Source organism: Hypanus sabinus, chromosome 6, assembly GCF_030144855.1.
Source record: "Hypanus sabinus isolate sHypSab1 chromosome 6, sHypSab1.hap1, whole genome shotgun sequence".
NCBI lineage: Eukaryota > Metazoa > Chordata > Chondrichthyes > Myliobatiformes > Dasyatidae > Hypanus > Hypanus sabinus.
The window spans coordinates 26,959,043-26,974,591 of record NC_082711.1 but is presented as its reverse complement, the minus strand read 5'-3'; the positions used below and the strand labels follow the sequence as shown (position 1 = coordinate 26,974,591).

Sequence of the window (15,549 nt, the reverse complement as noted above, 5' to 3'; positions counted from 1 at the left end):
TTAAAGCCCTTCCGTTGTTTTGTCTGTCAAGCTTTAACTCCAGTTTATCCTGGCCAGGTCTATTCTCAGCCTTTTCAAATTGGCCTTCCTCCAATCGACTATAATTTTTACATTCTAGCCGACCATCCTTTTCCACAACCATTACAATGGCCAATTCCCAAATGTTCCTGTACTTGGCCCGGATCATTTCTCAACTCCATTTCTAAAAATGCTGCCTTCCCTGTTGGGCCAGGACCGTACTAATCAAGAACATTCTCCCCAAAATACCTTAGAAACTCTTCTTCTTCTTAGCCTCATATCTTTTTAACATCCTAGTCTATATTTGGATGGCTAAGTTTGCAATTATAACTGTTCTGTGATGTTATCCAATATTTACACTTACTATGTAAATTTTCTTCTTACTTTCCTTCCCACCAGTTCATGGCCAATACATGGCCACAGTAGCATAATCTCAGTTCTACTAATTCTTAATTATAAGCTGGTAGGCTCTATTCTGTAGTGAATAATCTCCTTTGTCAATACTGCCACAGCCCCCTGTGTCATAATCACAGAGTAATACAGAGCATTCATTCCAACTTGTCCATGCTGAACAAGCCTACCAACCTAGTCCAATTTGCCCACATTTGTATTTGCAGTTTGTAATCTTTTGCACACCAGTTGTCCACCCTGTTGGGTGTGGTCTTTCATTGATTCTATTATGGTCATTGGACTTATTGAGTATGTCTGCAAGAAAATGAATCTCAGCTTTGTAGATGGTGACATATTTGAATGTACTTAGATAGCAAATTTAATTTGAACGGGACTTTGAAGGGGCATCACAGGAGCAGTAAGAAACGCTTTAAGACAATTGATTAAATCTAAATTAGAGAGGGTCATAGAGTTTGCAACATGGAAACAGGCCTTTGGCCCATCTCCCATAATGATTACGGTAACTTCCTGAGTTAATCACGTATGCCTACATTTGGCTCACGTCCCTCTCAACCTTTCTTATCTGTGAACCTGTTCACGTGTCTTTTAAATGTAATTGCATCTACTTTCATCACCCCTTTTGTTACCTCATCCCATTAAACCAATAAAAGAGAATCGGGGGCAAGAGGTTTAGGGATGGGTTTCTGGTGTAGCCTTTAAGACATTGGAGCAGAATAAGACCATTTGGCCCAACGTGCCTGCTCCACCTGATGGATAACTGATATATTATCTCCCTTAACTCCATTCTCCTGCTTTCTTCTCGTGTAATTTTTGACACCTTACCAATCAAGAATCTGTCAGCCTCCACTTCAAATATACCCAATGACGTGGCTTCCATAGCTGTCCATGGCAATGAATTCCACAAATTTGCCACAAACTGGCTAAAGAAAGTTCTTCTCATCTCTGTTCTAAAGGGACACCTTCATGTTCTGAGGCTATGTGTACTGGTCCTTGACTCCATCACTACTGGAAGCATTCTTTCAACGTCAATGCTATCTAGGCCTTTCAATATTTGGATTTCAGCAAGGTACCCCATACAAGGCTTATTGAGAAAGTAAGGAGGGATGGGATCTAAGGGGATATTGCTATGTGGATCCAGAATTGGCTTGCCCTCAGAAGGCAAAGAGTGGTTGTAGGTGGCAGGGATCTGTTCTGTGACCCCTACTCTTTGTGATTTTTATAAATGACCTGGATGAGGAAGTGGAGGGATGGGATAGTAAATTTGCTGATGACACAAAGTTCGGAGGTGTTGTGGATAGTGTGGAGGGCTGTCAGAGGTTACAGCAAGACATTGAAATGATGCAAAACTGGGCTTAGAATTGGCAGATGGAGTTCAACCCAGGTAAGTGTGAGATGGTTCATTTTGGTAGGTCAAATATGATGGTAGAATATAGTATTAATGGTCAGACTCTTGGCAGTGTGGAGGATCAGAGGGATCTTGGGGTCCGAGTCCATAGGACACTCAAAGCTGCTGCGCAGTTTGACTCTGTGGTTAAGAAGGCGTATGGTGTATTGGCCTTATCAATCATAGAGTTGAATTTAGGAGCCGAGAGGTAATGTTGCAGCTATATAGGACCCTGGTCAGACCCCGCTTGGAGTACTGTGCTCAGTTCTGGTTGCCTTATTACAGGAAGGATGTGGAAACCTTAGAAAGGGTGCTGAGGAGACTTACAAGGATATTGCCTGGATTGGGGAGCATGCCTTGTGACAATAGGTTGAGTGAACTCTGCCTTTTTTTTCCTTGGAGCAATGGAGGATGAGAGGTAATCTGATAAAGGTATATAAGATGATGAGAGGCATTGATCGTGTCGATAGTCAGAGGCTTTTTCCTAGGGCTGGAATGGCTAGCACAAGAGGGCACAGTTTTAAGGTGCTTGGAAGTAGGTACAGAGGAGATGTCAAGGGTAAGTTTTTTATGACGAGAGTGGTGAGTGTGTGGAATGGGCTGCCGGCGATGGTGGTGGAGGTGGATACGATATGGTCTTTTAAGAGACTCCTGGACAGGTACATGGAGTTTAGAAAAATAGTAGGGCTATGGGTAACCCGAGGTAATTTCTAAGTTAAGGACATGTTCAGCACAGCTTTGTGGGCCGAAGGGCCTGTATTGTGGTGTAGGTTTTCTATGTTTCTATTTGATAGGTTTCAATGAGATCTCCCTCACTTTTCTAAACTCCAATGAGTAAAGGTCCAGAGCCATCAAATGTTCCTCATATGTTAACTCTTTCATTCCCAGGATCATTCTCTTGAACCTCCCCTGACAGCACTGCACACAGACGAAGCAGTGTTTGAATCTGGCTATGATTAAAAGATTCAAACTGGAGGAGCACAGACGTCTAGGACCAGAAATGATGACAATGATGGGGAGCACAAAATATCACCCACAGGGTGAGCATTTTAAAGGGCAAACATTATAAAACCTGGGCATTGTTTAATGGGGAGCCTTCATTGGTTGGTGAGCACAGGGAGAAGATGGGAAAAGGACTTGCAAATTAAAATATGGTGAGCAGGTTTGGACGATCTTGCATTATGGGAAAATAGAATGATGCTGGTGAGTTGTACGTGCTTTAGAATCGTTAAGTGTGAAGGCGACGAAGGCCTGCAGGAAGTCTTTAACAAGTTCAAGTTTATTGTCGTAGACATACTGTACATACCCAAGATGAAAATGCCATGAAAATTAGCTTTTTTCTGCAGCAACCCAGTACATTACAAACATTATAAACTGAAACTTGAGAAAGTCTGCAGACACTGGAAATTCAAAGCAACACCCACAAAATGCTGGAAGAACCCAGCAGGTCAAGCAGCATCTATGAAAATTAATAAACAGTCAATGTTTTGGGCTGAGACCATTCTTCTTAAGTTTAATCTAACTTAAGTTATACGTAATATAGCAGCCCAGTAACATAGCAGTTAGCTGTGTTACAGTGTCAGCAGCCCAGGTTCAATTCTCAGCACTGTCTGTAAGGTGCTTGTATGTTCTCCCTGTGACCATGTGGGTTCCCTCCAGATGCTCCAGTGTCCTCCCATATTTCAAAAATGTGCAGGTTAGTTGGTTCACTGATATCACGTAGGTGTAATTGTGTGATGCGGATTTGTTGGGCCAGAAGGGCCTGTGACTATCACAAACAAAAGAAAATCTGTGGATGCTGAAAATCCAAGCAAAACACTGAAAATGCTGGAGCAACTCAGCAGGCCACGCAGCATGCTGTTACCGTGCTTTATCTCTAAGTAAGTAAATAAGAGTATAAGTTACATGATAAACAAAAATAAACACAAGAACACTGGTGCAAGTTGAGGGAAATACACTCTGAGGTAGAATTAGGATTTTTCAGATCAGTCCAAGAGCCTAATCATATTGGGAAGAAGCTGTTGTTGAACTTTAAGGAGTAGGTCTTTAGGCTCCTGTACCTTCTGCCTGGTGGCAGCAATGAAGAGAAGAAATGGCCCGGATTCTATTGGTCCTTAATGATGGGGATAACAGATCAGCTGAGGCATGGTTTGAAATGATGAGATTCAGAGGTGAAATTAGAGAGGACATATTGTCTTTGGAACTCAGACGTTGCTAGGATTTCAGAGTTGATGTGAAATCATTTTGCATTCATTAGAGTCTAACTATGTGAGTGCAATTTCAAAGTTCAACGTTCCAAGTACCTTTATTAACAAAGACTGTATAAATTATACAACCTTGAGATTTGTTTGCTTACAGGCAGCTACAAAGCAAGAAACCTGAAGGAACAGAAAAAGACCAAGACCTGATGTGCAGAAAGGAGAAAAAATACAAATCATGAAAACAATAGAAGTGAGTAGGAACATTCCGAACCAAAATGGGTCCTTAGATCTGAACCCCACAGCAGGCCGGAGTAGGCCCAAAGCCTGGGTATCAGTCCATCATACTAGAGGACACAAAGCACAGCATCCGGGGCTGTCTTCATAGCTTCAGCTCCTTGGAGAGAGGAGTGAACATCATGGGAGAGCGAGAGACATCTTGTTTTTTTTAGGCTTTTTCACAATTTTGTTTAGGGTTTCAGAATTTGAAAGGAATTGTTGCAGTAGGTTAAAGTTTCTTCATCCTGGAAGGAAATTGTGAATGAGCGGATATAACCTTAAAATCATATAATTCCGGGGAGAATTTAGGAACCAACTTTTAAAACAAAGGAAAGAAGAATCAGTCATTCCTTCAATTACTTATTTTAACTTTGTGATTGACAGGTACTTGTTAGCCAACGGTTTAAAGGAGATGGATGGAAGCCAACAGTTGTCATTCGGAACCATAACAGCCGTGATCTCATTGCATGGAGAAACAGGTTTCTGCAGCCTCTCCTATCACTGAATTTTCTTGCAGTTTCTTCTTTTGGGGAAATTTTGGTCCCCCACCCACCCCACGACACTCATTGGGTGCTGTACAATCACATTAGACCAAGGTGAATGAGAAATACTGCAATATTCTAATATTAGCCCTGAATTACCCAACAAGTAACTTTGATGTTTGCCAACTGGAAATTCCAGACTTTTTTGAAGCAACAAATTTCTCTGATAAAATTCTTAGAAGTGGAGTAGAACATTTTACAGACATTTGTAAACCTGCTTGTAATGTAACAATTTGTTCTTATAAACTTCAACTGGGCTACATGAATTAACTTTATCATATTGTGCATTCATAATTCAATTAGCCCAGGATGGATCTGTTTAACCAGCAAAAAAAAAGATTAGTAGTTAGTGTTAAACTAATACAAGAAGGTATCCATGACAGTTACAATGAATAACTAATTTGTTGCAACACGCACGAAACGCTGGAGGAACTGAACAGTTAGACAGAATCTATGGAGAAGAATAAACAATCGACAACTCAGGCTAAGACCTTTTATCAGGAGTCCTGATGGTCAGTATTGGCTCACAATGTCAGCTGTTTATTCCTTTCCATAGACGCTGCCTGACCACAAGAGGACCTCTTGTGTTTGTAACTAATCTGTTTTCTCGAATAGTAAGCATGGAGAGAAGAGGAAGCTGAGCTGTGCTGTGGACACAGCTCAGCTCATCACGGAAACAAGCCTCCCCTCCATGAACTCTGTCTACACGCTGCCCTGGTAAGGAAGCCAGCATGGTGAAAGACCCAGAGGAACAGCACATCAGTCACTGAGTACCTCCAGCATTTTGTACGTGATGGTCTGGATTTCCAGCAACTGCAGAATCTTTTGAGTTTATAATGAAAGAGCTGACCCACCCCATTTCTGCTTCTCCTCTCTTTCATCAGGGAGAAAATACAAAAGCCTGAAAGCATACACTACTAGGCTCAAGGATGGTTTTTACAAGACTACTGACTGGTCCTCTAGTATGATATGATGGACTCACAGTCTATCTTGTTATGGCCTCGCACCTAACTGTCTGTACTGCAGTTCCTCTGTAACTGTTACACTTTATTCTGCATTCTGTTATTGTTTTCCCTTATACTACTTCAATGCACTGCTTTAATAAAATAATCAGTATGGACGGTATGCAAGACGAGCTTTTCACTGTACCTTGGTACATGTGACAATAATAAACCAATTTAACAATGATATCCAACTTCTTAAGTTTGCACAGTTGATTGAATCATTTGTGCTTTCATGTTTTCAATAAATCTCTTAAAAGTAATACAGTGTATTGACATAGTGGTTGTGTTAGCTGGCCCACAGCCAAGGTTCTGGACTATTGATCCCAAATCATGAGATTGATTCCTGCTATGGCAACTGGGGAATTTAAAATTAAATGGATGACTAAATTTGGAGCTTTGAGTAAAGATTGCCTCAGAAATAGTGGCCACAAAACCACTTAATTCTGAAGCCTCATCAGATTCACTTGGTCGTTAAGCAACCTGCTGACCTTGCATGGTTTGGACTATATCTTAAGTAGATCCTTGGCTTTGAGGATAACTTGCTTCCATTCCAGTTTTGTAGGTTTTGACATAAAGAATAGGCTAGAACGATAGAATCTTCCGGTCAAGGGGTCAGGTGCCTAAGGTGATGGGTAGGTGAATATAAACACACAAAAGATTCTGCAGGTGCTGGAAACCTTGAGCTGGAAAGCTTCCCTCACACATCTACTTTGTACCTAACCCCTCTCACCTTAAAAGCCCTGTAGTGTTACACATTTCAATTCTGGGAAGAGATCACAGCTGTCTAATCTATCTATGCTTCTCCAATAGTACTAGCAAGAGTCAATAAGGTAGAGATACATGCACAAAATGCTGGAGGAACTCAGCAAGTCAGAGAGCATCTATGGAAGAGAATAAACAGGCGAAGTTTCTGATTGAGATCATTCATCAGGACTGGAAAGGAAAGGGGCAGAAGTCACAATAAGGCGGGGGACAGAAAGGAGTACAGGCTGGCAGGTGATAGGTGAGACCAGGTGAAGGGGGAGGTGGATGGGTGGGGCATGAGAAATATTACTCTGAGAGGTTTCAAACAACTGGTTTATTGATTATTACAGAATGTCTCTCTGATGCTTCCTGCTCCCTCCCTGCTCCCTTCCCTTTTCCCAACCATGATTTTCCCTTTCCCTGCCCCTTTCCCACTCTTAGTCCACAACAGAGACCCATGTCAGAATCAGGTTTATCATCACTCACTTATTATGAAACTTGCTTTTCTTTTGCAGCAGCAATACAGTGCAATACATAAAATTGCAGCAGTACTGTGCAAAAGTCTTGGGCACCCTAGCTATACATATGTGGCTCAGACTTTTGCACAGTTCTGTAAATAAATATGTATTTAACAGATATTGGTCTTTATTCTTTAACCATTGTAAAATCTGTAAGACAATGCATCTGCAAGACTGTGCTGGCTTTTGAAAATTAATTAATAGAACATAGAATATTACAGCTCTTCAGCCCAAGATGTTGTACTGACCTTTGAACCTACGCTAAGATCAACCTAGTCCTTTCCTCCTACATATCCCTCCATTTTTCTTTCATCTGTTTGCCTCTCCAAAAAAAAATCTCTGAAATACTCCTAATGTATCTGCATTTACTATGACTCCTGCCAGAGTGTTCTACACACCTGCCAAACTCTGTATAAAAGAACCTGCAGGTATCTCTGACATTCCCTATACATTCCTCCAATCGCCTTAAAATAATGCCTCCTTGTATTAGCCATTTCTTCCCTGTGAAAAAATCTCTGGCTACCCACTGATTAGCCAGAGACTCTTGCCTTGTCAAAAAACCTTTCCGTTTCCCCTATTCTGAGACTCCAGAAACCTATTGATGTTAAACTAAACCCAGTCTTATATTTCAATTTACTTTTAATCATTACCTTGCCTACATCACCATAAGGTATGTGAATTAGTAACTAAAGCATTTATTAAATTTACAAAAAGTTAATATATTCCTATAACATCCACAGCACAATATTGATAGCTGTATGAATTTAAATACAGCTCTGGCAAGGTATCCAGACATGAGAGGTCTCAGAGGTATGTGAGAGATTCACGATAGCAGGTCCTGTCAGACAGGCTGCCCAAACATTCTTGTGTAAAATTTTGGAGGTGTATAATAAAAAGGAAAAGGGAAATATTTCTAGCAGTGCTGAATTAAAATACAGTGCCCTGTGAACTCATGCCAAGCAGAACCGAGAATGCGATATTGTACTCCTAAATCTGCGTGCTTTGACTGGTGAGCTGAGTTGGGCAATGATATGTGAACTACGTACTCTTTTCTGGAAGCAGAAAACATGACAAGGCACAATAGTTAATTCTACATTATATTAAAACATATGAGCGACATAGAGGCTTTTGGAGGTTAGTACGAAATAATAACTATGAGAGATTCTGCGGATGTTGGAAATCCAGAGCAACACTTACAAAATGTTGGAGGAACTCAACAGGTCAGGCAGCATCCATGAAGAGGAATAAATAGTTGATATTTTGGGCTGAGATCCTTCATCAGGACACGAAGGGAAGGGGAAGAAGCCAGAATAAGAAGATGGGAGGTGGGGAAGGAGTACAAGCACAAGGGTGCCAGGTGGGTGGTGGGGGGGAGGAGGATGAAGTTAGAAGCTAAGAGATGATCAATGGAAAAGGTAAAGGGGTGGAGAATGAGGAATTTGATAGGAGAGGAGAGTGGACCATAGGAGAAAGGGAAGGAGGAGGAAGGTGATAGGCAGGTGAGGAGTAAAGATAAGAGGGAAACCAGAGGGGGAAACTGAAGAAGAAGGAAGGGCGGGGCACAAAATTATCAGAAGTTAGAGAAATTGATGTTTATGCCAACAGGTTGGAGGCTGTACAAAAAAGCTGGATGAACTCAGCAGGTCGGGCAGCATCCGTTGAAAGAAGCAGTCAACGTTTCCGGTCGAGATCCTTTGTCAGAACCGTCTAGTGGTTAGGATTCCTGACAAAGGGTCTCGACTCGAAACGCTGACTGCTTCTTTCAACGGATGCTGCCCGACCTGCTGAGTTCATCCAGCTTTTTTGTACGTCTTGATTTGACCACAGCATCTGCAGTGTACTTTGTGGTTAGGGTGGAGGCTGCCCAGCTGGAATATGAGGAGTACTGCTTCTCCAAACTGTGAGTGGCCTCATCACGGCAAAGTTACAGTTTGTGTGCGTAACTATACACTATTGACTTTTGTTAATACTATTAGCGAAACAGATGAAGTAGACATCTAGTATCTTTTTCTCAGGATTGAAATTTCAAATGCTACAGTGCACAAACCTCAAGTTCAAAGGAGATGTATGATGCAAACTTTTTACACAGAGCAGTGGGTGCCTGGAATGTGCAGGATGAGATGGTGGTGGTGGCGGTACGATGAAGATATACAACAAAGTAAGCATACTTTGATAAGAAATGTACTTTGAACTTTGAACTTCGATCTAAAAGGTGTTTCAGATGCTCATAGGTAAGCACATGAGTATGCAGAGAAAGCAGGGGCATGCACTATGACACACTCAAAATGCTGAAGGAACTCAGCAGGTCTGGCAGCATCTATGGAGAGAAAAGTAGTTGATGTCTTGGGCCGAGGTCCTGCATTAGGTTTGGAAAGGAAGCCGGCAAGCATTAGGTGTCATTAGTTTAATTAGTTTAGCACAACACTGTAGGCTGTAGGGTGTGTGGCTGTGCTGTGTTCAGTGTTCTACTTTCTATTCCTAGGAGCTGGATTGGACCTGGATTGTGTTATAATGCAGTTTCATGTTATTATACATGCCACTGCTAATTAAAAACCTCTCTAACCCACAGTAATTAAATAGTATTTAAAATAAAGGTCTTAGAGTCAGCTCTCCTCCTTATGTTGTGAAATTTTCATTAAAACAATTCCCATGACATAAAAGGAGATGATGTGGCCCATCTCAGGGCAGTCCTATCAGTTCAATTTCTATGCGTGTTCCCTGGAAACCTACACTTCCTCACATGACTATCAATGCCATCCTGATTTACGCATCCTGATCACTGGAGAAAGGCAGCAGCAGCAGCACTAAGAGCCGGGCCACTCTGCTGCCACGAGTTTGATGTCCCATTCCCATTTTGACATTGTGTGTCCATGGCCCCCTTTACTAACATGATGAGGCCAAACTTAGCTTGGAGGAGCAACACCCCATATTCCATCTGGGGAGCCTCCAACCTGATGCATGAACATTGATTTCTTCAACTTCTGATACTTATTCTCCCTTCCCTCTTTCTTTCTTTTTTTCATTCCATGTTCTGGTTACCTTTTCACTTCTCTTCTCCTCATCTGCTCATCACCTCCCTCTGGTTCCTCTCCTCCTTCCCTTTCTTCCATGGTCCACTGTTCTCTCCTGTTAGATCCCTTCTTCTTCCACCTACTACCTACTATCTCCCAGCTTTTTACCTAATTCCCCCCACTTCTCACCCATCTTACTCCTCACCTATCGCCTACTAGATTGTACTCCTTACCCTCTCCCCATCTTCTTATTCTGGCTCCTGCTCCCTTCATTTCCAGATGACCTGAAACATTGACTGTTTATTCCTCCTCATAGCCACTGCCTGAGTTGCTGAGTTCCACCAGCATTTTGTATCAAGACTTCCAGTATCTCTTGGGTTCACGATTTGCTGCCAAAAGCCTGCTTGGTTGTTGAGGAATAGTGGGGAATGCTGGGAAGCAGGGATGAAATCTTTCAACATCAGGGTATTGATGATGGTTCGATAGAGACATGCCAATTTTTTTTAGTCTCCTGAGGAAGTAGACCAATGATAAGCATTCTTGGCTGTGTGGTTGCCTCATTTGCTTTTGGTACTTGCAGTTTGCCATGTGATAGTTACTGCCATATTTGTATTTGTATTTTTCGCATTGACCCTTACCAGTCTGTATCAGCTCTCAATATACCTATTGGTCTCATTCACCCACTTATTTCTCCGTAACCGATTTTCTCACAGATGTCCATCCATTTCTTGGTCTGCTTGCCATTGGACAAAGATGTTGCTCAGCAAAGCCTGCACAGTGGTGGGCATGCAGTGGTCACACCACATTCAACAAAAATCAAGCTCAAGTATCTTTCATTCTTCAAGTTCATGAGCTGGGGCACCAGGACCCACATGGGTGTGACCCATTGTTGGATCTGAATTACTACATTCTCAGATGGAATGGGATTCGTGCAGATGGTTAGCATGGACATGGTGCGCTGAAGAGCCTGCTTCTGTGTGTGGAGGATAGTGGGAGAGTCTAGGACAAGAGAGTACAACCTCCAAATAGAAGGACGACCCCTCAGAACAAGGAGGAATATATTTAGCCAGAGGGTGGGGAATCTGTGGAATTCATTGATGGCTGTGGAGGCCAAATCATTGGGTATATTTTAAAATGCAGCCTGATAGGTTCTTGATTAGCGTGGGTGTCATAGTTTATGGGAAGAAGGTAAGAGAATGATGTTGAGAGGGAAATTGAATCAGTCATGATGGAATGGCAGAACGGTCACAGTGGGCCAAATGGCATAATTCTGCTCCTGTCTTAGGCTCTTACAGTCTTACTACTTTATGACTCCATGTCTATGGAGCAGGAGACACAAGAGACTGCAGATTCTGGAATATGGAGCAGCAAGCAACCCACTGATGGAACTTAGCGGGTCAGGCAGTATTTGCGGAGGGAGATAGACAGTTGACGGTTCAGATCAAGATCCTTCATCTGGACTGAGGGAAATCAACATATGACTGATGAAGAGTCGCAACCAAAAATGTTGACTGTTCGTTTCCCTCCGCAGATGCTGCCTGACCTGCTGAGTCTTTCTGGCAACACCTACATCACCAGAGTTCCATTCAGATATTGTCTAGATCCTCCAATGTCCTTCAAGGCTGGTGAAGAAGGCTTGCTGTTGTATATTTGAAAGACCCTTGAAAAATAATTCAGTGGGAAGTGATAGCTTTCTCACATGTTACATGAAATAAGTGTAATGCCTCAATAAATGTCAGAGTCATAAAATAACACAACATGGAATCAAGCCTTTCTGCCCAATTTGTCCATGCCAATCATAGTGCCCACCAATATAGTCCCATTTGTCTGTATTTGGCCCATCTCTAAACCATAATTTGCACTTATTCAAATGTCTTTTAGTTACATGCCTGAATCACTTCCATTGGCAGCTCATTCCATGAATGCACTAGCATCTACATGAAGAAGCTGCCCTCAGGCTCCTTTTAAATTGTTTCCCTCTCACCGATGCACTCTAGTATTTAGTTCCCCTTCCCTGGGAAAAAGTCAATGTTCATTTTCTTTATCCATGTCCACCATGATTTTATACAGCTCCATAAGGTTTATCTCTCAATCTCTTATATTTAAAGAAATATAGTCCTAGCCTGCCCAACCTCCAACTACAACTCAGATCTCTGAGTCCTGGCAGCATCCTTGTAGGTCTTATCTACACTCCTGTCGGTTCAGTTATGGCTTTCCTATCACAAGGCAGCTAAAACTGAACCCAATACTCCAAGTGCATTCTTGTTCAAATACAGCATAGTATGACAATTCCAATACTCCGTGATGAAAGTCTTGTGTCAAAGGCCCTAGTTCACAAAAATGTCATCAAATTAGTGACCTCAGATCCAACAAGAAAGATTTTCTGGTTAGTATGGCAACAGTTGGACTGTAATACCAAGTAACAGCTGCTGACTCAAGAAGAGAGCATTGAACAAAGGCTTGCAATTTGTACTGCAGGGAACACTGCAGTACAAGATTCCCTCAGGTCATTATTTTTACCAGTGTTATAAATAAGTCCTTTCAGAATACTTTTGCAATATCATTGGAAGTAGCAGTGTGGAAATCTCCTTAATTCCGGCACCCAATGACAACTCAACAAAAATCAATCCTTGGTACAATTTTGAAGAGATTTAGTATTCCGTGAGGGTTTTTTTTCATCTGAAAAAAAATTGATCATATTTTGCCAAAAATGCTTAAGTAGGAATGAAGGCCAGCGTTGGCTTAATGTCAAGTATTTTTGCCTTGCAATTTGTAATCTGCAGCATTATAACTTTTTCTTTTGAGTCTTAATAGTCAGCTAGTATGACTTGCAGCTAGTATGACTGTCAGCTTGCTTAAAGCAAAAAATGAGGTAGTCCGGTAATGATAAGGTTACTAGGAATACCTTACTATTTCTGGTTATAGTGACTCTTTCCACATTCTCACAGAGATTTAAGAAATAGAAATGATGATTCATTATCCATAGTTGGTCTTGGAACATTCTGAAGGCAGGAAAGGCACCTTCATTTCCAAATATCCATTCTGCAAAATACTAAGCCATGCAGAGAATGAGGATCACCATTCATTTATACCTAGAAAATCCTGGAGAGATTCTGCAGGCAGGGTAGCATCTGTGGAAACGAGTACATCGACATTTTGGGCCAAGACTGGACTGGGAAAATAGATGAGGAGTCAGAGTAAGAAAGTTGGGGGAGGGGAGGAAGAACCACAAGGTGATAGGTGAAACCGGGATAGAGAGAGGGGTGAAGTAAAGAGCTGGGAAGTTGATTGGTGAAAGAGGTACAAGCCTGGAGAAGGGGGAATCTGATAGGAGAGGACAGAAGGTCATGGAAGAAAGAAAGGGTGGAGGAGCACCAGAGGGAGGTGATAGGTAAGTAATGAGATAAAGTGTGAGAAGGAAATGGGAATGGGGGATGGCGAATGGTGAGGCGGGTGGAATTGCAGGTAGTTTGAGAATTCGACGTTCATGCCATCAGGTTGGAGGTTACCCAGATATAAGGAGCTGCTCCTTCAATCTGAGTGTGGCTTCATCGCGACAGTAGAGGAGGCCATGGACTGACATGACTGACAGTTGAATGATCTTACATTTACTATAACTGAAGAACTCTGCAATGTTAAGAGCTGTGTACAGACTTTCTCAGGTAGATTCAAAAGCTCCTTTGACACTACTTAGAAGAAAATCAAGAGTGTTATCATGTATTGACAATATTTTATCTTTCAGTTAATATTACTATAAACAGAATATCTAGACATTATCCTGTTGTTGCTTGCAGGAGCCTGCAGAATTCAAATTGATCATTGTGTTCCCTGCATGACAACACCTCCAATCCCTCAAATCTCCCATGGTCCACTTTACTATCATATTCCTTCTTCTTCAGCCCTTTACCATCTACAGCCATCACCTCGATGCTTTTGGCTTCATCCTCCCTCCTCCACCCACCTACGTTCCTCTTCACCTGGCTTCACCTATCACTTGCCAGCTTGTACTCCTTCCCCTCCACCCACCTTATTCTGGCTTCTTCCCCTTTCCTTTCCAGTCTTGATGAAGGAGGTCTTGGCACAAAGCATAGATTCTTTATTCTTCTCCATAGATTCTGCCTGACCTGCTGAGTTCCTCCAGAATTTTGTATGTTACTTTCAAATATTCCATGGGCCAGAAACCCAGTTCAATACAGTAAAGCATGAGGGATGTTTCATGAATGTAAGCTTTTCTTTTAGTGATTTTCTTTCTTGCCCTAGTAGGAAAGGCATAAAATCACCTAAGATCCCTACTTCTGATGAATATCAATTTTCCTCTGTGAGAAATTGCATTGATATCTACACTCAGTGGTTACTCTATTAGATACCTAATAAATTAGATACCTAATAAATTGGCCACTGAGTGCAAATTTGTGGTATTTTGCTTCCGTATCCTGTCCACTTCAAGTTTTGATGTTTCTTGTGTTCAGAGATGCTCTTCTGCACACCACTGTTTTAATGTGTAGTTGCTTGAGTTACTGTCACTTTCCTGTCAGCTTGAACCATCCCAGTCTGGCATTTCTCCATCTGACCTCTCTCGTTAACAAGGCATTTACACCCGCAGGAATGCTGCTCAATTTTTTTTTTGTTTTTCACACTATTCTCAGTAAACTCTAGAGACTGTAGTGTGCGAAAATCCAGGGAGATCGGCAGTTTTTGAGACAATCAAAACACCCTAACTGGCACTAACAATCATTCCTCAGTCAAAGTCACTTAGATCATAAAGTGTCCACTGAGTGTACATTGGCCTAAAACAAGGCCCCATATATTAACAATGGTCTTCAACATTGCATGTACTGATATTTATGCAATAGAAACCTCTGTGAATAAGAATTATCTGAGTGAACTATGAAAGGATTTTTGGTATCATTCAATGATCAACAAAGGGAGGGTCATTTACAAACCTAAGTCATTTTATGTTGCAAGTCAATGCAGAGCTTGTAATGCAAGATCTAATAATGAAATGTAACAAACCCTAAATAAAGTTAAGTTGGATTTGACCTTTACGCTTAGCAGACCACTAGAGAATTTGATAGGTCAGATCCTATGTTTGTAAAATACTGCCTTCACTTTTCCTTTCTTTTTAATTAAAGGGTGTTAATTTGACAATCTGTTTTAAAGGTGTGTGCTTCAACCTGCCCAGCTTTCTGGAAACCCTCTGTGTTTGAAATGATAATGTGGGCCATTATCTGACTTTGTTCTTCACTTATTTGAAAGAGAAACATGGGAATCAAAGTTGTCTGCCTCTAAGGATGCATAGCGTCGGGGCTCATGATCATAACACGTTGCATGGATTGAAAACTGGATGTCACATTGGAAACAAGAGCTTCAGGATGGGGAAATGCAGTTGAGGATCAGTTTTGGGCCTTCAATTGTTTAATATTTACATTAATGACCAGGA

General features: G+C 41.6%; 1 protein-coding gene across 4 annotated transcripts in view; it reads left to right on the top strand.

The window, feature by feature from the left end:
* Window positions 1-14,473, top strand: part of LOC132394975 (uncharacterized) — a 32,057-nt gene extending 17,584 nt beyond the window's left edge. Inside the window, exons 2-6 of one of the 4 annotated variants that reach the window (XM_059971314.1) lie at window positions 4,172-4,264; window positions 4,675-4,886; window positions 9,114-9,256; window positions 10,823-11,047; window positions 11,641-14,473. In XM_059971314.1, the coding sequence (XP_059827297.1) occupies window positions 4,250-4,264; window positions 4,675-4,886; window positions 9,114-9,256; window positions 10,823-11,047; window positions 11,641-11,651 (606 nt within the window). In that variant the 5' untranslated portion in view covers window positions 4,172-4,249 and the 3' untranslated portion in view covers window positions 11,652-14,473. Of the gene's footprint in view, window positions 1-4,171; window positions 4,265-4,674; window positions 4,887-7,837; window positions 7,909-8,104; window positions 8,233-8,262; window positions 8,319-9,113; window positions 9,257-10,822; window positions 11,048-11,640 lie in introns of those variants that run through there. The other 3 variants (XM_059971315.1, XR_009512468.1, XR_009512467.1) reach the window with 3 other exon arrangements.
* The last annotated feature ends 1,076 nt before the right edge of the window (window positions 14,474-15,549 follow it).